The following is a 20,033-nucleotide window of genomic DNA, read 5'->3' on the forward strand; positions in this document are numbered from 1 at the left end:
CAGCCTATGTATCTTCACATACACAATGTGCTAAACTAAGAGAGCATAATGCTAAGTACCTGTTCCAAATCCAGACTTAGCTGCACCCCCCCCCCATCATCCAAAGAAATCTTTATCCAGGGAACTTCTCCTTGTTCAGTCAATAGTGGTAGATTTTCCTGGCAGTCTGAGTCTTTGAACTCATTCAACACTCAGAGAAATTGTCTTAGAATCAGGGAGGCTAGTTTCTTAGAACAAAAACAGCCACACAAGTCACAGATTGCATCCCAGGTAGCATAAGAACTTAAGCGGCTGCCTGAGTTAGATGCGAAGCGGAAGGACACCCTAGTGTGTGAGTATCGCTCGCTCTTTCTCACCCCCTGGGGGAAAAGACTTGAGCTAAATGTCCCACCTCTCTCTAGTTGACACCATTATGTGGCATTTCCCCACCCATTTGTTTTCTCTTGCCTTCACTGTCATTTTCTCGTGCCTATTCAGCTTTCATTAGTTTCTCTAGAACTCAGCCCACAAAATCCTTATAAGTGAAAAATGTCTTAGAACCTGAATGCTCTCTCTTACAGGTTTTGAAGACAGTCAAGGGTGATGTCAAGAGAGTTCGTTAGAAAACATGACTGAGTTTTGGTATCCAAGCACAAACCACACAGTTCATTCAGTTTGCCAAGAATTTACATTTAGATGGGTTCTGCACTGAATGTTAAGTATAATGCGGGACCTCAAAGAAAGTTTAGGCTGTGTCTACTCTGCCCCTTCCACTTCAGACTTTATGACTAATCTTTATGTCTATTTTCATGGCAACCAGAAATCATCAGTGAGAGTTTTATACTCAAAAGAACATACTTACTCAGTCTGATTCTCCACATTTTTATTTCATACTCCTTATAATGCAATACTATTTGTGTGTACTTCTTTTTGTATTTTATCTTGAAATTCATATTCATTAAAAGTATTATCAGGAAGAACTTGTGTGTGTGCATGTGCATGCGCGTGCGTGTTGGTTTATCTAAGTGTGCACAGTGTGTGCAGGCACATACACATAAGCACTGTGTGCATGGATGGAGGCCAGAGGAGGGCATGGAGCAGCTTGTCTGTCACTGTTTGTCCCACTCCCTTGAGATAGGGATCTCACTGGATCTGGAAGCAACTGGTTTCCTGGTCAAGAAGCCTCAGCAATCCTCCTGTTCCCACTCTCAACCTTCAGCATTGAGGTTATAGATTTGCTTGGCTGTGCCTGGCTTTTGATGTACATGCTGGGGAACCCAAATTCATGTTTGCTCAGCAAGCCCTCTTACCTGTGGAACATCTCCCCAGCCCCAAAGGCGTCTTAAGGATTACATGATACAGTGAGTTCTACTTTAGGTAGGGAAATCTTGACTCATGGCAGCTTATCCACAATCCTACCGGCATGAGGGGCAGAGCCATGATAAATAGGAATCCTCACTTACTGCTTCAGGCTCTTTTACTATGTCCCACCATCATAGCATCTCTACATGCATGTTTGTTTCTAAAAGGATTCCTTTAGTATGCATTCATCCCTGACTAACTCAACCCCATCTTGCTCCCAAGCATACTGGGTGCTTTGCTCCTGCTACAGGCTCAATTAAACAGGCCTCCCACTCCTTGCAGAAATGAAGAGGCTGCTGGCTAAGCTGTGCACTTTCCTATTTTCAGCTGTAGCTAAACTTGAACTATCATCTTTTGTGCTTGAATTTATGTATTTTATTCCTGTATCTGAAATAACTTGTCACTGCATCTTCCTTCTCACACATTTCTGAAGGGTGCTGTATTTGTATTTGAGTCTTACTTGGTTGCATTTCTCCAGATTTTTGGTCTCACTTCCCCAGTCAAAGGCACGAAGTTCCCCAGAATTCACTGCCTACAATGAAAGAGAGAAAACATGATATTTAGACACACACATACACACACACACACACACACACACACACACACACACAGAGAGAGAGAGAGAGAGAGAGAGAGAGAGAGAGAGAGAGAGAGAGAGAGAGATGGGTATTCAAATGCACACCCTGTCTTCAGCTGTGAGAACATGCACTATTCTCCGGCTCCACACTGGGAGCTTTTAGAAAGCTGCAAAGCAGGAAGAATCTGGCTCTTTTAACAAGCAATGTGGAGTGCAGCAGAGCGTCCCCATTCCAGTCTATTGCAGGAAGTGCATCTTTGGTGGATCACTGTGGATGGGTGTTTGCGACAATTCCAGAGGCTGTGATATGACCGCACTCTACACCTGGGCAACCATGTACTGCTGATGTTTCCTATTGACCCCCTCTGTCTCTCCTCACCCCTCCACATACACACAGATGCAGACAGACAGTCAGACAAACAGAGAAACAGACAGGCAGTGATACAGACAGTCCGACAGACATGCAGACAGTGTGGCAGCCAGCCAGCCAGAAAACACACACACACACACACACACACACACACACACACACACACACGCACGCACGCATGCACGGAAGCACACATACACATATGCACATTCACACACATGAGCACACAGATTTCTCTTCTCAGAATGTAAAGCTTGCAACACCAAGAGCTCCTGTGAAAACTCCTTTCTGTAGTTGTTCCCACACCTTAACATTTTCCTTCTTGGTTGCTTATGTTGCTGAAAAAGCGGAAAAGAACAATTCAAAGAATAATTTCCTTCATTAGTCTTTGGGACTCTGACTCGAGACAGAGAGGGGTCTCATTTGAATCATCCTACTTTCCAGATGTACTAAAGAAAGGCTTAAGCCACTTTCTTCTCTTGCGGAAAGTATCTGGAAAGTTCAACTCAGTTCACATTCAAATATCGGTGGCCAGATTTTTAACTCAAGATAAACAGAAACTACCAGGCTATGTGATGACTCAGACAAAATATGCAAGGATTCTTACCCAGGACTGCAAGTTGGGCATTCTTTTTGTTTGTTTATTTGTTTGCTTGTCTTTGTTTTTTTCCAGTCAGTGTTTCCCTATGTAGCCTTGCTGACCTGGTCATGTTTTGTAGACCAGGCTAGCCTCTAGCTTCAGCAATCCACTTACCTCTGACTCTCTGAGTGCTGGGATTACAGGCATGCACAACCACATCTGGCTAAGCACGGCATTCTTACCTGACTCCAGTGGAGAATATTCTGCACAGATGTCCCAGCAAGCATATGGGAGACATACACATTTGCTCGGCTCTGTAACAAAGCATAATGATGATTCATGGGACCAGATGTCAACAGCAAACCTCCATGGTGTCAGGCTAAGAAGTTGAAACACCATTAAATAAAGCATCCATAAATCTACTAAACAGAACAGTGCCTGCTCATGTCAACCAACCGCCACTGCCTTCCTATGAAATGGTTTTGTTCATTTGAGAATAGATTCTTGTTAAAACAGACCTTATTAGTTTTCCCCCTAACACTGTGAAAATCAATTAAACAAAAATAAATAAGCAATTTTACTAGAGATATTTAGGATAAGCACTATAGAAGTAGACCGAGTGCTATTATTTATTTTTTTGTGTGGATCTGGGCAAGTTAATTAACCCCTAAATTTAGTATGCTAACATGTACAGTGGAGACATTAATAATACTTGTCTCATGGGTTTAGTTTCAGGACCAGTTTATCCTGGTGCAATGCAAATGCCTATTAAATGGTGGCTATAAATTCTTTTTTTTTTTTTTTTTAAGAAAAATTCTTAGGAATGGAAGGCATTTCTCCCGTCATTGAGAATGCTACAGGCAGCCCTCTGCATCAGCCCTCACAGGGACCTCCTGCCTTAAGAGCCATGCCTTGGCTCAAGTCTTCCTCATTATCACCCCTGTAGCGTTAGGCCACACTCACAAATCCTAGAGCCGTGGCCCTCAGCCTTCCTAATGCTGCAGCCATTTAACACCGTTCCTTATGTTGTGGTGACTCCAGCCATAAAACCATTCTGTTGCTTATTCGTAACTGTGATTGTACTCCTGTTATGAACCATAATGTAAGTCTCTGATATGTGACCCGTGTAGAGCCAGGACCCAGAGGTTGCGAATCATTGTCCTAAAGGGTCAACATCAGCTCATTTTGAAGTTGTTTCCCAGCCCCACTTTCCATCTGCCAAGTCCAACTTCCTTTCTTCTTTAGGAATTATCTCTAGCCACGTCATTCTGCACCTTAACCTCCAACTCATACATGCTAGGGCACTCAGTCTGTGATGCCCCCAGTAGCCATACCTAAGCCAAGGTGACATACCTATTTCCATTAAGGACCATAAGTACAATCAAATGCTCCCACATGGAGCACGGAGATGGGTAATGTCTGGTTGATTGACTTTCATTTTTTTCTGTTTATTTTTCTTCAAGTATTTATTTCCTGTAGGTTTCCAACCTTGTCTATAATCTGTCAAATCAGAGTCTAGCAATGCTTTCACGTTAACCTTGCATTATCCTCTCCTGAAGCTTGCCCAGCATTTTCTTACAGTTTGGAAATTGCAAATTATACGTCACATGCCATTTCTCTAACCCTTGGCTGGTGTTAGCTCATTTCAAAAAACAGGGCTACAAATGGCCAACTTTGCTTAGGAAATGAAGTTCTTACTCACCATGTTCATATTGTTCGTGTTAAAGCCCCCTAGAAGTAATATGATGTTGCTGCAGATTTGGTCAAGAATCATTTGGCCACAAAGGTAAATAAAAAGCTGTCTGAAAAATCGAGTCTGGTATAAAAATTCTTGTCTGCCAAATAATCCCTGTAATGGCAAGAGATGAAACAATGTCTGTTATAATATACCCAAGCAGAAAAATGGCTTCCATTTAAAGCATGCATCACGAGAAACGAGGCTGAAAGGCTTTCCTGCAGCCACAGGCATCTGGACTTTCACATACCTTGATCATCATATCTGGCAGCAGCAGAAATTTGGTACCAGGACTTTTTGCATATTTAACAGTGGCTATAGGGGCTAAGGCAAAATACATTTTGATTTTACGAGCTAGCTCTGGCATCGTGGAAAATGCAATAAAGCCTGCAAGACAGAAAAATTTATCACCGTCGATACCGAAAATCTAAGAACTCAGAAAACACATATTTTACTTCTGCCAAAATTCCTTAATGATTATGCGTGATTATGTCTTAACCTTCCCCTGATGCAGTTGTAGGCTTTAGGGGTGTAGTATTGTTCCGCTCCAGCATCCAAACAAAGGGAGCAATTTCCCCAGATATTCTTGCTTAGTGAAGATCTCTGCTGAGCCTATGGGAGAGAAAGGCTGTCTCGTGAAGCCAGGGCAGGTCTTACATTTGACATCATGGATATATGCAGTTCTCTGTTTAGGCTGATATTTCCAGCTGGAGGAATGGGGGTGAGAAAGCCTTGACTCATGACCTCTGTCTAGTTCACAGAAAGTGACTGGTGTGAGAGAAGGCAGGATCCTTCTATTCAGGTCTCTGCAGCTAATTAGCTTTGCTAGCCATATGCAAAGGCAGACACAAGAAGAGACTTGTCATTATCTCTAGCTCTCTCAACTATACTAAGTACAAAAGGATGGGAATATACATTGCCTGTCCTCACCAGATTCATTTGAACCAGATTAGAACTCTCCTCAAGGGTTAAGGTCCGAGAACAATAAATAACCTCTCCCAGGAGAATTGTTCTTCACACTAGGAAGTTCTGTTTCTATCTTAGCACCCCATGGTTTATCTTTAGACTAATCTTTGTTCTTTCACTCATTCATTCCTCTAAAAACAGCATCTAGCCTTGCCATCAGCACCTTTACCTTGATATTAAGCTGAACAATTTGCGTATAGAAAAGGCATTTCAAAAAGACCTCTGGATTGTAGAGATATGAAACCCTTTCTGTTGGTGGTTTAATGAGAGCTAGCAACACTAACAGCCTGTTGCTGTTACCCAAAATTAACATAAGGGACGTGTAAAACCTACGCTTCTCTCATCCTTTAGAGCCTCACTGAGTTTGAGTTCTCAGTTCGAGCAGCCATTAGAACTTTCAGTTCCCAATAAAACTTTATTTTTATGTGATGTTGGATGATGTGCATAATGATTCATGGTGATTGTTAGAAATTTTTATAGGAAATGATCTGGTTGCATGAATAAAACCCAAGAAGCCCTAGTAAGCCACATAATTCCGATAGATACTGGCAGTGATGTTATCGTTAAAAATCAAGAGAGAAAGATACATAAAGGTAGCCAGTTATACTGTGCTAACTGTTCTTCAGAGTCAGGTTAATTTTATGTATAAATTATGCTGTCTGTTTGAGAAAAGTTGCTGTCTAGAGCTTTGTTATATCCAGTTTAGTCTTTGCCACTCTGTATGTTGAGTGTCCTTGGGCTGAATCAATTTTAGGGAAAATGCTGACAATTTGGTACACATGAACTTTCCTATAAGATGTTGGACTTGCACATACAACAGATTTTCTCCTTCTCACTCTGGCTTCTTCTCCTCTGAATTTCTAAAATTACGAATATTAAGTCCTTTAGTCCTTTATTAGAGTGAGGACAGAGCCTAAACCTGAGTCATTTCAGGAAGAGTTAATGGCCATTGTATTCATGGCAAACAAAGAGCTAGTTAAAAGGTAAGTTGGTGACACTGTTTAATGATCAATAAGAACTTTGTCAGAAGGGAACCACCTGGTGAGTCAGTACTTATGATCAGAGTGACTGCATTGTCTTCTGGCACCATGGTATATTGTTGAGATAAGACAACAGCAAGCATCCTAGGAGTTATCCAGTGCTGACTAAATGCTATTGGCCTGAATTTATAATGCTTCAGTGTGATAGCAAGCCTCAAAAGGTATTCATGGCTGTTCTTTAAATGATTTGACTTAATAATCCCCAATGGTTGTAGAGATGAAAGTAAGACATATATATATATATATATATAATTCCTATTCATTGTGTTGTTCTCACTAAATATTGGTTATTTGACATGCACAAGTGCAGTTCCTGGCTTAGCAGCTTACTGTTATATCCCCAGTTCTTTCATTATGTTAAAAATTTATTCATCTGCAAAATGAAGATGTTAATGTCTTCCATATATTCTTGTTCAGAGATGAAGGAAAATGATGCATTTATAATGGCAAGCAGTTAGCAAGTATGCATATAAGGCAGTTATCATTATTGTGAAAACTAAAACAATATACGATGCTATTGAACCCACTAAACTTCATCTTTCTAATGAACATACACCCTGTCCTGGTAACTAGACAAGATACCTTCACTAAAAAGTACACAGGTTTCCTAAGAAAAACTGTACTGTCCTCAACTCAGATTTTAGCCTCTGAACAACGATAAAGATTAGTCTTTCTCCTAATCCAAGTCCAGCAAGTGTTTACCAATTGGTTTGGGACTGATATGAGGCCAGAAGAGCCCCAACTCTGTCTCCCCTTGTAAGTGATCTTATCCTGAGGTACTGTCATCTAAGTCTCAGATTCAAAGCAGGACCTAAGCACCTAATCCTGGACACTGGTAATGACGGGAAGAAAGAACCTTGAGCTAACATCATTGTCCTGCTTGTCCTTCAACAGCAACACTTTGTGTCCTTCTAACTGCTCGCTGTGAAGCCAACTTTGAATTCAAGGCTTCATTCGCTGAACACATTCATTGAGGCCATAGCATGGACTATAAACTTCTATTACAACTGTGTTTTAAACAAAACCCCTGCCTTCACTAATATGGTAGTATTCATTATTATATTAATAGTCTATGCAGTTAGAAACCCCTTAAGAGAGAATTATTATCTCCACTTTGCAAATGAGGAAATTTAGGCCAGTGTAATAAAGGATTTGCTTTGGGATATTATCAAAAGAATGGCAGAGATGGTGTTTACATCCACACCTTTTTCCTCTTTCTACCACCTCCCAGGCCTCCTTCAGTTCAGCTTCTATTCCCTGAAGCTTTTAGAGCTACCAAAGAGGAAAAGGCCAAGTAAGAGGAGTAATTGACTGAGTCCAGCCAAAACTTGGTTAAGCCACAGGCTTAACTTCTGTGTTCTTTTGAACCTACCCATGGTGGTGCCCTGTGAATAGCCGACATAATAGATCTTTCTCTGGCCAGTTTTCTGTAAGATAAAGTTTATCACAGCGGGAAGGTCAAACCTAGCCATTTCATCATAACTACAAGGGGGAAAAGACAAAGTTATATGACAATTATAATACAGACAGAACACAATTGGAATCACTTTCCTCCCACCCACAGCATCTGCCAACAAGTTCTCCCCTAGTGGCACTGCTGCTAGCTTGTTCTTGTGTTTTTCCCAACCCTCAAGATGGACTTGTTTTAAACTTGCGGTGACTGTTGGGCCATGGAGTATTAGGACTATCTATTATCTCTGGATGCTGTCATAGGTGATGATTATTGGATAGTTTTGAACACACAAGCCACTTCCTAATGTGAGGCATGTATGTTCTACTCTGTAAGTACAATAGCACAGCAGAGGAAATGCAGATTTCTTTGTAGGACAAATATTGGATGTGTATAAGAAGCCTTATCTGATGAAATAGATAAAGAACAGTTGAACATCAGTGGTTAAGAAAGGACATTAGAAACTTGTGTAAGCCTATGAGAAACACTAAGTTGATGACACACAAAGAATAATAGATCCATATTTAATGACACTTGGTCTCATCTCCTGAAGCTGTTGGCTGGGTTGTCATATATGAGAGAGTTAATCCTAGACAACCGTTCATGTGGATATGGATCTATACTTTTCTCATTCCAGTGTCAATCACCTGATGCTAGCCACTGTTTATAATGCATTAGCTAGCCCTTGGGAAACTCAGTCTATCCCACACCCACCCAAAGCACTATGAGATAATTAAGAAAGCTGGGGCATATCAAGTTGGGACATTGGTGATACAACTAAACGAGAAATCTAAATGCCACAAGTCACAGTTCTTTACCCAGTTTTCCCAGGCACATTTGTATCCACCTGCATCCTCAAAGTGTCCTTGTACCTGAAAGCCCAGAACTCATCTTGGTCTATGGATAGAGTCTTGTGCTTGCGAGACCAGGTATTTCCTCTGCTGTTTCCCATCCATACATCAAAGCCAGCATCAGCCAGAATGAAACCCAAGCTGTTGTTGGGCAGGTTGGAAATCCAGTTGCTAGCATCTCCAAGAAGGCCATGCTGCAGTAACACCACTGGCCTGGACCCTGCAGACAAGAGAAAATTCCAACTGGTGTTGCATGCCCTCTGCTCTTCTTACTTTCTTTACATATAAGGACTTGTGTACCAGAAAAGTCTATGTGAAAATCTTTCTTTTACTGCCTGCTAGCTGATTATCTCACTAACCCATTTAGTGTTTTTGTGTTTTAATTTCCTTGTCATCATAAAATAAGATTTTTGTTATGAACAAATAAAATAAATCACAAAGAAAAAATGGCACACTGCCAGTTAAAGAAAATAAGGCACTAAAATGCACTTTCGATAACTGTTTTTTTTTGTTGTTGTTGTTTTGTTTTGTTTTTAGGAACTTTTAGAATTAAACTGTCTTCTGAAAATATTAGAATGGTTTCAGAAGATGGTATTTTATAATGATCAATACACATTCATTATATACATAAAAAATGATCTAATGACTATGGCTCCACATGCAAAAATGATCCACACTTCAGGGAAATGTGTCTATCAGAATAAAATCTGGGTGTGGTGGCACACACCTGTAACAAGAGAACTGAAGTGGCTAGTTCAGGAAAATCAAGAGTTTGAGGTCTGCCTGTGTTACATAGCAAGGTGTTGTCAGAACCCAAATAAATAAGCAATAAGTAAGTTATGGCCTATTGGGAAGTCATGGGAACTGTAAGCACATGAGCCATTAGGCTAATGTATTGCACATCAATTGGACTAAAAGGCTTTCTGAACATCAAAACTTATGCTGTGTGACCAGTCAGCAGCCTGTCAGTACTTGATGCCTGAGTAGTGTAGGTGTATGTCTCCACACTTAGTTATCAACACAGTCATATGACAGGAAGAAGCAGGCCTTGCCTAAGCCTGTAGGATTGGTGGAACTTAGTGAAAAATCTCTGTTCTGAGGGTATTAGTTTATTTGCACGTTTCATGCCTTCATCTCACAGATAAATTTGTTAGGCCCAAGACTATGCTCAGCATTGTATTAGCTGCTGGTGTGGCCTTGAAAGAAATAGGGGAAGTCTCTGCTTTCTTTGAGTTTCCACTCTGATGAAGGAGAAAAAGACAATAAATTATCAAGAAAGTATGCCTTTAGGCATCGTAAGGGAATGTATGAGGTATGAGGCCAGAGGTTAACAGATGGCACAAGGCTGTGTTCTGACTAGGATGGTCAAGGGAGAAGAGTCTTGGAAAACTGCAAGTACAGCTATGCAATTAGTGTTAAACATGCTTATTTTCAGAAGGCTACACAAGTACAAACTGGAATAAACAGAATTCTGAACTTTTCCAACAAACGCCAATAACATGTGTCCAGTTAAGAACACGGTCTTACACTCTGACAAATATCTTGGTTTGAGTGCCACATACTAGTAAGTATTAGCATAGACTTTCTAGTCTAGACACACAGCTGTGTATGGCTGAGTTATACAGAAAATCATACAAGACAAAGGAAATAAAGCACTTGGTATTATGGCGGGGGTGACACTGTGTCAACCATACCTTCCTTCTTTAAATGTGTCAGTCCATGAGGGATTCTGTTCACAGAAAGGATGTACCCATCTTCAGTGGCAACTTCATACTCCTCGCAGGGATAACCCTTGTGTTGGATGATTTCACTCTATGGAAAGACAAGCACACAAAATCCTCACCATTTATTGAAAGCCCATGTCTACATGGCCATAGTCCCAATGACTCAAGAGTAAGATGCTTCTTTGCTGCTGCGAGATGGTCTTTGCTGTTCACTAACTGATACTACTTTAGTCAAACCAGCCAATCCTCCTTGGAAGGTTTGATTAGTTTTTATATTTTGCAGTATTGTAGAGCAAACCTGGGGCCTCACAAATTAGGCAAGTGCTCTGCCAAGAAGCTACACCCCATCTCCCTCATTTCTTTTTAACTCTTCATATAGAGGATGAGCTGGATCATGGTTTTCAGAAGTTGGGTGTCGGGGGGTAATTCTGTCAGCCTCCCCTAATCACTTGCTAGGAAGGCTGAGCATGGCAATGGAACCTACTGTATTAAGAACTCTGAGTGGATCCCAGCAATCTGTGTCTTAGAAGATCTCCACAGAGTTCTGATGTTTGAAAAACACTGAGCCACAACACAGACCTCAAAGCTTGGATGTGGCTCAGAATCGTTCAGGGCCAATGGACATGTAGATTCTTGGGCTCAGGTTAAACCAGGCCACTGTACTGCAACAGCTGTTCTGGAGTGACTTGGGGACATTCTTGGGTCCCACAGTCCCTCAGATTTTTGGTTTAAAAAAAAAATCACTGACCAAAAAACAAAACAGTAACTATTAAGCTTTTAGACTGAAAAACCATTGAATGACATAAATGCTATGCATAAACATTTCTTGTATGCAGTTTAAGGGGTCAGACTCCTTCCTGCCTCACAGGACCATAGGCTAAACATCTCTACTACAGATAGTACTGCCAGCTGATACTCTTTTTTTTTCTAAGCACTCTCACAGCTCTTGCCATCTGTCACCATCTCAGAGGAGGGGGCCATTTCAATCAGGGGATGCTGCAAAACAAGGAAGAGAGGACAAATCATGTGTCAAAGGCCCAACACTGAACATAGGGCAACAAGCATAGTCATTAAGAAAAAATGCCAAGGTCTCACCCTGAGATCTCACCCAATACACAAATTGGCTTTATAATAATGAAAACATTAGCTACTGTTCTTACTTTAGTCCTCTAGTTTGCTCTGTATAGGATAAGGCAAAGATTATGCAGGGAACATTAAATACAGTGCCTGACACTGATGCTAACTACTCGGTAGGCATTATATATAATTAAAACCTAATAAATATGCAATTAAACCTCAACTAACCGAATATTATGGAATATAGTCTGTCTCTGTCTCTCTGTCTCTGTCTCTGTCTCTCTCTCTCTCTTTCTCTCTCTCTGTATGTGTTTGTGTGTGTGTGTGTGTGTTCTCTTGCATGCGCATAGCACTATTGCATAGTTAATTTAAAATGGTTTGCTCATGCATCAAACCAACTTAGTGGACTTGACAAGACACAGATTAATGAACTCCGTTCTCAGCATTTTGGCAGGTCTGGGATGGATCCAAAACACTGATACCTCCAGATGTTGCAGCAGCTGCTTGTTCTGGAGACTATCCCTTCAAGAATCACCACTGGGGACACTTGGAGAGCTAAGATACATACACAAAATCTTAGAGGGCTCCTGGGAGGTTTGTGTAACCAGTTATGTGCATTAAAATTATACTTCAAGAAGGTGTGGCATGTGGGAGGCAGAGGCAGGGGGAACCTTATGAGTTTGAGGTCAGCCTGGTCTAAAAAGAGAGTTCTAGGATAGCAAGGGCTACACAGAGAAATCCTGTCTCAGGAAAAGCAAAATAAAAGAAAAATAAAAGAAAAAAGAAAAAGGAAAAGTGGCTCATTCTTAGTAAACTAGAGGACTTTGTGTGGAATGTTCTGGACTCCTGAAGATATGCAATAGTGTACTGAGAGGACAAGCACCAGCTGAAAAAAAAAAGCCTGATATTTGTACTCTGTAGAATCAGAACTTTCTTCTACAATCTGTAAGTCTTAGAGACTATGCCAGCCACTGGAGAGTTCAAGGAAGCCTGATAGTACTATGGAGATTCAGAAAAAAAAAAACAAAACCTCTTTTTTCACAGGCTGTTAGTGTTAGAAACTATGGGCAGGGTAGGGTGGTGAGAAGGGGCACTAGAAGAAAAGAAAGTTCCTATAAAAAGGGACTTCAGCTTCCAAAACCAAAGTTTTCTTTTTTGATGGAGATATTAGGTAGGTCTGAGGAGCGTCCAGTGATATCACCTCAGTCATTTGCAAGTCGACTCTCCACCCTGTTCCCTGGCAAGGTTTATTTTGCAGTGGCTATAATTATAGTGGTGTGTTAGGCGGGCCTGAATTTAAACTGCAGGTCTAACAAGTAGCAGCAGTATGGCTTGTTTAACTTGTTTAGATGCTTCCTTAATTTCGGTGCCTTGATTTGAAAAGCACAAATTATCGCAGCTCCACAACAGAGCAATGGAAATGAAATTGTAGCTCTACCGCTTTTTATCACAAGACCATTTATGGAATAAGTGATACACTGCCTGGTGGTCTCAAACTAAAACAACTTGGGGTTTGAAAGGAAACACAAAAACTTTCCAGAAGGCTTCCAAAGAGCTGTGTTAGCCTCTGCGCATCTCACTCACACATATTCTCAAGCACAAGCAGACCTCTCGCTGCTATTTGACAGGGTTAGTGTCCAGAGCAGGATAAGAGGAGAAGTATATGTTCTCACAGTAACAGGTCACGGGTGAACTTTTACCACAGGGCATAAAGCAAGAAAGAAAACATAGACAGAACGAAAACCATTAGGGGTCTAAGACAAGCCCCAAGGGTTTCAATTATTTCCTTGTTTATTGGATGAATATGAAAGTTCAAGGAGAAGTTGTTGCTTTTAAAGACCAGTGAGAGGATGAAGTCACCCCCACCCCCACCCCAAATCACTGCAATGGACTGGGAAGCTCCTGGTCTACTGAAAACTGGTTTAGCTTTCTTCCAGTTCAGTTTGTTGTCCTCAGCATACCATTCCAGCATGAAGCACCTCAAAAAACAAAAACAAAAACAAACAAAAACAAAAACAAAAAAACCAAACCAAACCAAAACAAAAAACACGGCAACACAGCATGAAACTACTTCACAGTGCCAAGGGTTAACAAATAGTCGTTCATGTCCCCCAAACATGGAAAACCCCAACTTACAATATTCATGAATGCTTCTGGATCCGCAGCTTTTGTTGGCAAACGTCCCGAGTTCACATTTCTTTGGATTAAATAAGCTACTAGAAGGAGAAGCCAAATCTCCACTCTGTGTGAAACAGTCCACACTCTTGACCAGATTTCTGACATGGTCCAACATCTGCATTTGTTTTGTTCCCAAGGACATAAAAGCTACATCTAGAGTCAGAAGAAGAAGGACCTGTAGGTTTAAAACATCTTTTGTGAGTTTTCCAGAGGCCAAAAAAACCCCGAAGCAGATTAAGCAGGTTGAGATACAGGAATGAAAGAACATGGTGTAGCCTGCAAACATTGCTTAGGATGTCACAATCCTGCCTGGCTCCTCCTGCTCCTCCCTCAGTCCTCTTGTGAACACCAATTTTTCCACCTCTTCATTGCACCTGGGAGTTTCATGCACGATTCCTATAGCCCATAAACACCTGCTCACCATCACCATATAAGGGGCCATAAGAGCCCCCTCCCCCTTCCCCTCCCCTTCCCCATGCTTAGCTCTTATCTTAATTTGATAAATAGCAAGAGGTGGAACCTGCAGGGCACATTGCGTTTCCATAGTTACATTTGGTGGTTTCAATCATCATCGTCCTGTGGCTGAAGATGAAATGCTTTTTATTTGAAACACTGTTTTCCTTTTTTTTTTTTTTAGCACTGGATAAAAATATTAATTGTAAGGAAACAATATAGGCTTAGCCCATTTTTTTCTCTAGTTTAATAGTATATACCAAATTTATATTTGGAAGTTATTAGTTACTTGTTGACAGTGATGCCTAGTAATTAAATCACCTACAGTAACCCAAATTATGAATGGCAGCCTAGTTATTTATATGAACTAAATGTCCCAGCTCAGTAGACTCTGAGGCAATATGAGTGGCTTCTTGACCTGCTATTAATTAGACATACCAGAAGGAAGATTCATTAGTTTAAGTAAAGACCATACTTCAAGTTGAGTAAAAAAAACAAAACAAAACAACAACAACAAAAATCCAAAAAAACCAAAAAAAAAACACCAAAAACCAAAACACCAAAAAACAAACCAAAACAAAAAACAAGGCAATTTCCCTACTTTTACATCAGTGTTTCAGTGCTCACAGCAGCCATGCCCACCTGCAGGCTTTGGGAAGGTGCTGGTTAAGAAGCTAAAGGGAGGGCAGGAAGGCTGGGTGAGTCCTTGGGAATGAGTCTGCCCAGGTGACTCAGCCTTCCCCATCCCATCCCTGTTGCTAGGGTAGGTGTGAAGAGGCATGCCTACCTCTCTCTATGGGTCTGGCTGAGCTTTCCTCCACAATAGTGTTGATTACTACCTGCTAGAGAGCAGTGATTTGACCCAGTCAGAAAAAGCAAGGAGCAAGGACTGTCTCCACAAAGCCTCGGGTCCTTGGAACAGTTTGCTCTAAAGTTAGGCAAAATAAGATATCTCCCAGAAGAGAGCGTCATTCCCCACTGCTAAGATTTGAGGACTTAGAAATGCTATATTGCCCAATTGGGGGTTGGGGCGGGGGAGCTTTCGTTTTCATTCCAGAAGAGAATCATCCCCTCAGCATTATCAAGTTAGCTTGTGGCAAAGCCAGAAGTAAAACTTAGATTTGGTGCTGGGGGGATAGGGGATGCCTTGGTGGTGAACAGTACTCCTGTTCCTGTAGAGGACCTGCATTCATGTGCACTTAGCCAGTCCTTACGCGTGCGCGCGCAGACACACACACACACACACACACACACACACACACACACACACATATTATTAAACATAAAAAATCAATTCATTTGATTAATATGTTGCTCGATTCTGTAGAGACTAGAGGTAACAATAAACTGATTGAAAAACAAAACAAAACAAACAAACAAACAAACAAACAAAAACGAACCTCAACACTCTTTTTTTCTTAGTGAGTCTACCACAAAATTTCCTCTACTCATATTCCCACCTATTTAAGTTCAGACTAGAGACTCTCATGTTAGTGCTCAATTGACTTTTATTAAAGTGATTCAGCTATTACAAGTAACCTTGAACTACTTGAGGCATTGACATGGAAACAATTTGATTGACACATGGTCAGCGTTCTTGTGTCACCTGAATCAGAATGACTTTAAGATGAAATGAAAAAGATGTTTGTGTTGATTCAAACTTACAACCCAGTCCTTTTAGCGTGGGTGACTTCTTAAGGGACTCTGAGGCATTCAGGCAAATAGGCATGGCTTGCCTGTCTCCTGTTCTGTCAGACATGCCCGCACAGGCATGGTTCTCCTTGAGACTACTTCCTCTAAGCTGTACCGACCAGTTTGCATAGTTCTTCAGAGACTTTGTCCTGGCAATGAAGCATTAGAAACTACTCCACATTCCGGGAAGCAGGCAGTTTTACCTCCGCCTCCTAGCATTGATCCTGGAGTCACTTCAATACCTAGTTTCTTAGTTTAGTTCTTCCTTCTCATAGGCAAGCTTTTAAAAACACTATTATTTAAACACTGTTCAGCATGCAGTAATTAAGACAGGTTGTGAAGTCATGTAATGATTATCATTGCATACTACATACTTGGCTTTGGGACATGTTCCCATGGTCCCTGAGCCTCACTGTCCTCACTCTGTCTGTTCCAATGCTTGTAAGATAAAGCAGTATTCCTCCACCATCTTGGGATGCTGGGACATCTCTGACGGAAAGAACATCAGTCACATTTTCCTCATACATTGATTAAATTGTGATTTTCTGGCTCCTTCCTTTCCTAGGCCAGTGATTGTGGTCTGAGCACTTGGTCAACCACTCACAACCAAACAAAGACCATCTGACAGGAAAAGATGCTGTAAGGGTTAGTGTGAGCATCTAAGCCAGGAGCCAAACACCTAGAGGGATTTACAGATTGTAAATCCCTTTCTCTGTCTCCTCTCTTTGTTTTAGTTTTTCTATTTTTGTTATTTTTTGAAACAGGGTCTCGTGTGGACCAGGCTGGTGTTGAACTACTAATTTTCTTTTCTCAACTTCTACAACAATAAGAATTACAATTTGCTATCTCCACTTCTTTCATAAAAGAACCTGTGGTATGGACACAAGCACACGGTGACTCACCTTTTTAAATTTATATTTATTTTTTTCCTTTAAAAAATATTTTATTAATTTATTCATATTATATCTAAATTGTTATCCCATCCCTTGTATCCTCCTATTGCTCCCTCCCTCACATTTTCCCCTTACTTCCCTCCCCTATGACTGTGACTGAAGGAGACCTCCTCTTCCTGTATATGCTCATAGGGTATCAAGTCTCTTCTTGGTAACCTACTATTCTTCCTCTGAGTGCCACCAGGCCTCCCCATCCAGGGGACGTGGTCAAATATGGGGCAGCAGAGTTCGTGTGAAAGTCAGACCCCACTCTCCACTCAACTGTGAGGAATGTCCTGTCCATTGGATATCCTTAGTAATGAAGATGATAATGGAAGAAACAAATAAAATTCATAATCAAATGCAGGAAGATGCAGCCAAACAGGTGGAAGACATAAAAGAGGCCTATAGAGAGGCAATGAAAAAATTCTGGAAAATACAAACAACCAGATGAAGGAAATCAATAAAACTTCAAGCTTTAAATGCCTATAAAGAGGAAGTGGAAGAAACTCAGGAAAATACAAACAATCAGATGAAATAAATAAACAATTTTATATTTAAACCAGATGTAAGTCATAGTATTTTACAACTAAAATCACTGATCTTAGAAGTCATTCGCTTCAGTATCCTACTTTTAGATATCTATTTGAAACATAACACAAATTGGCAATTTAACAAAAGTTATAGAATATATATTCATGTAAAACTTTGACTACCACAATGTATACAAATTGAGATCCACATATTTTTCCCTGAAATTAATTTTCATTAGCAATTTGATGTGTACTTTCAAGGCATTCAAGAATATTACCACAGGACAAATTGATAGATGTAAAACACTGGGCAAAAAAGTATGCACAGTCTATATTCTGAAAGATCTTGTTAAATTGTTTCCTAAAAGACTGTGGAAGAAACAATACCATGACCCCACCCTTCCTTCAGTAATTTAACATTTCAAATCTCTTTTTAATTTTGCCAGTTTCAAGGGGTCAAGGTAATACCTCATGGTGATTTTGCTTTTGTTTTTATGAACTACAGGCAGGCTATGATGTTTTAATATATTTCAACTATTGAGTTTTCATTTGTGGATTGCCTTTTGAGCTTTCAGCCTGTTTCATCTTGATGTTTCAAAGAACAATCAACTTGAACATTTTTTTTATTATTGATGTTGAGCTTCCATTAGCTACAACTGAGTTAATACATTTGCTTTTTCTTTTTAAACATTGGCTTTTGATGTGCAGATATTTCATAAACATTTCATTATAGATGCTTCATATTTAATTGATTTGAAGTTTTCCCTTCTAGGATTTCTGTTTCACTCACATTTGTAGAAGAATTTTGAAGTTTTGGTTTCTTTAAAAAACCCAAGATAAGAAAGATGGTTTCTTCAAGGCTGTCAAATATAAATAGCCAAAACCCTAAGAATGTAATATTTATATAATTCCTGGTTGTGTTATGGATTTTCTTCCTATAGGTAGTTTACTGTATGCATGTGTAATAATATAAATATATATGTAAAAATGTTTAATTAATAAAAAATAGATGTAATAAAAAACCATAGAAATATTATAAGAATAGGTTTTTGTTTTAATGCCAGGTATGGGGATGTGAGGTTGCTTGGTAGCAGCTGACTATATGGTTTGCCTCTTGCTCTGGAAGGGGTATGACTTTTCCAGCTGCAGATAGTTTCTGTGAGTATGTGACTTGTGGAATTCTGGGGACTTTTTAGAGGGTATATAAATACTAGGCCCCAGAGAGGCAGGGTGGGTTGTTGGTTGATTGGTGGTTGTTGTTGGTCACGGTTTGTTAAGTAATTGTGTGCAAAGAGGAAACACACACACACACACACACACACACACACACACACACACACACAAAAGAAAAGAAAAAAAAAGAAAGAAACTGGACAGCAACAGCAAAGATGAAAATGGTCCCAAAGAACTCAACTCCTCTAATTAGCAGGAACTTGTCTAATAATAATATTACCCCTTTCCCAGCCCCTGATTTTATTCAGGGATCTCTTTTTTTTCCTCTCTATTCTTTTTTCTATCTTATCTAGTGTTAGGAGGTTGAAAAGGAAGAAGAAAAGGGGCAGAGAAGGGTAGAAGAAAGAAGAGCAAACGCTGGCTATACACATTGATCCTTCTCATCCTAATATAATTTTACACTCTTGATATATTTGTAATATGATCATGGATTTTCCCCTCTGATTCTAGACCAATTAAAATTTCCTTTTTAACATAGAATGATATTGACTCTGAATTTTTGTTTTTCTAACTTGTCATTCATTTTATAGAGATTATATTCCAAATTGTTTCTGATGTCTCTGGGACGAAAGTCACCTAATGTGTTCTTACCTCCTGTAACAGATATCTGCAGCCCTTGCAAGATCATGTAATTCCTGGGGCACTCTTTCTCAACTGGAGTTGTTTGCCTTCCAGGCTGGGACACTTGGCAAGGTCTGCAGAAATTCGGCTGTCATTGCTAGCTGGCAGCTAGTGGTAAATACTTTATTACCACTAAATATTTTAAATACATCGCAAAGTATCCCCTCTCCTGCCCCCCACCCCAGGCAAACGTCTACTAAATTGAGAAATGGTGTTCTATGTATGGAGATATAAAAAAAATATACTTTCACTTAAAATTATACTTTAAGATTTGTCACTCAAAGTTTTGTCAGTCAGTAATGGCATTTGTTGATAAACCTTCCTGAAATTGTAATTGGTAATCTACTGTTTATTTACCAATTTTTTAAAAATTGAGGGTTTTTTTGTTGGTGTTGTTCATGGATTGTGCCCATGGAGGTCAGAAAAGTTCATACTTTACAGATTTTTATAAGCAAGCTAGGAAATCAGATCACACAAACTAAGATTACAGAACATGAACTGTCACCCAATGCCATCCACAGGGGCATGCTTCACATGTGACTTCAACACACACACACACACACACACACACACACACACACACACACACACAGCAAAGAAAAAAATTCCATCAAGAATTTGCTAACTTCAAGAACCTTAGAGTAATGCTTGTTTTGTTACCTTGTAAAATTGAAGTTCTT

The 20,033-nt window shown here is 40.1% G+C and overlaps 1 protein-coding gene across 1 annotated transcript in view; it reads right to left on the reverse strand.

Moving 5' to 3' along the window:
• Positions 1-20,033, reverse strand: part of LOC311592700 (uncharacterized protein) — a 56,793-nt gene that overhangs the window by 4,292 nt on the left and 32,468 nt on the right. The window contains 9 exon segments of the mRNA XM_084773420.1: positions 1,802-1,873; positions 3,111-3,182; positions 4,571-4,717; positions 4,854-4,990; positions 7,982-8,091; positions 8,932-9,130; positions 10,605-10,722; positions 13,848-13,967; positions 13,969-14,177. Coding sequence (XP_084629546.1) covers positions 1,802-1,873; positions 3,111-3,182; positions 4,571-4,717; positions 4,854-4,990; positions 7,982-8,091; positions 8,932-9,130; positions 10,605-10,722; positions 13,848-13,967; positions 13,969-14,177 — 1,184 coding nt within the window.

Source organism: Acomys minous, assembly GCF_964271855.1.
Source record: "Acomys minous genome assembly, chromosome: 2".
In the NCBI taxonomy this organism is placed as follows: Eukaryota; Metazoa; Chordata; class Mammalia; order Rodentia; family Muridae; genus Acomys; species Acomys minous.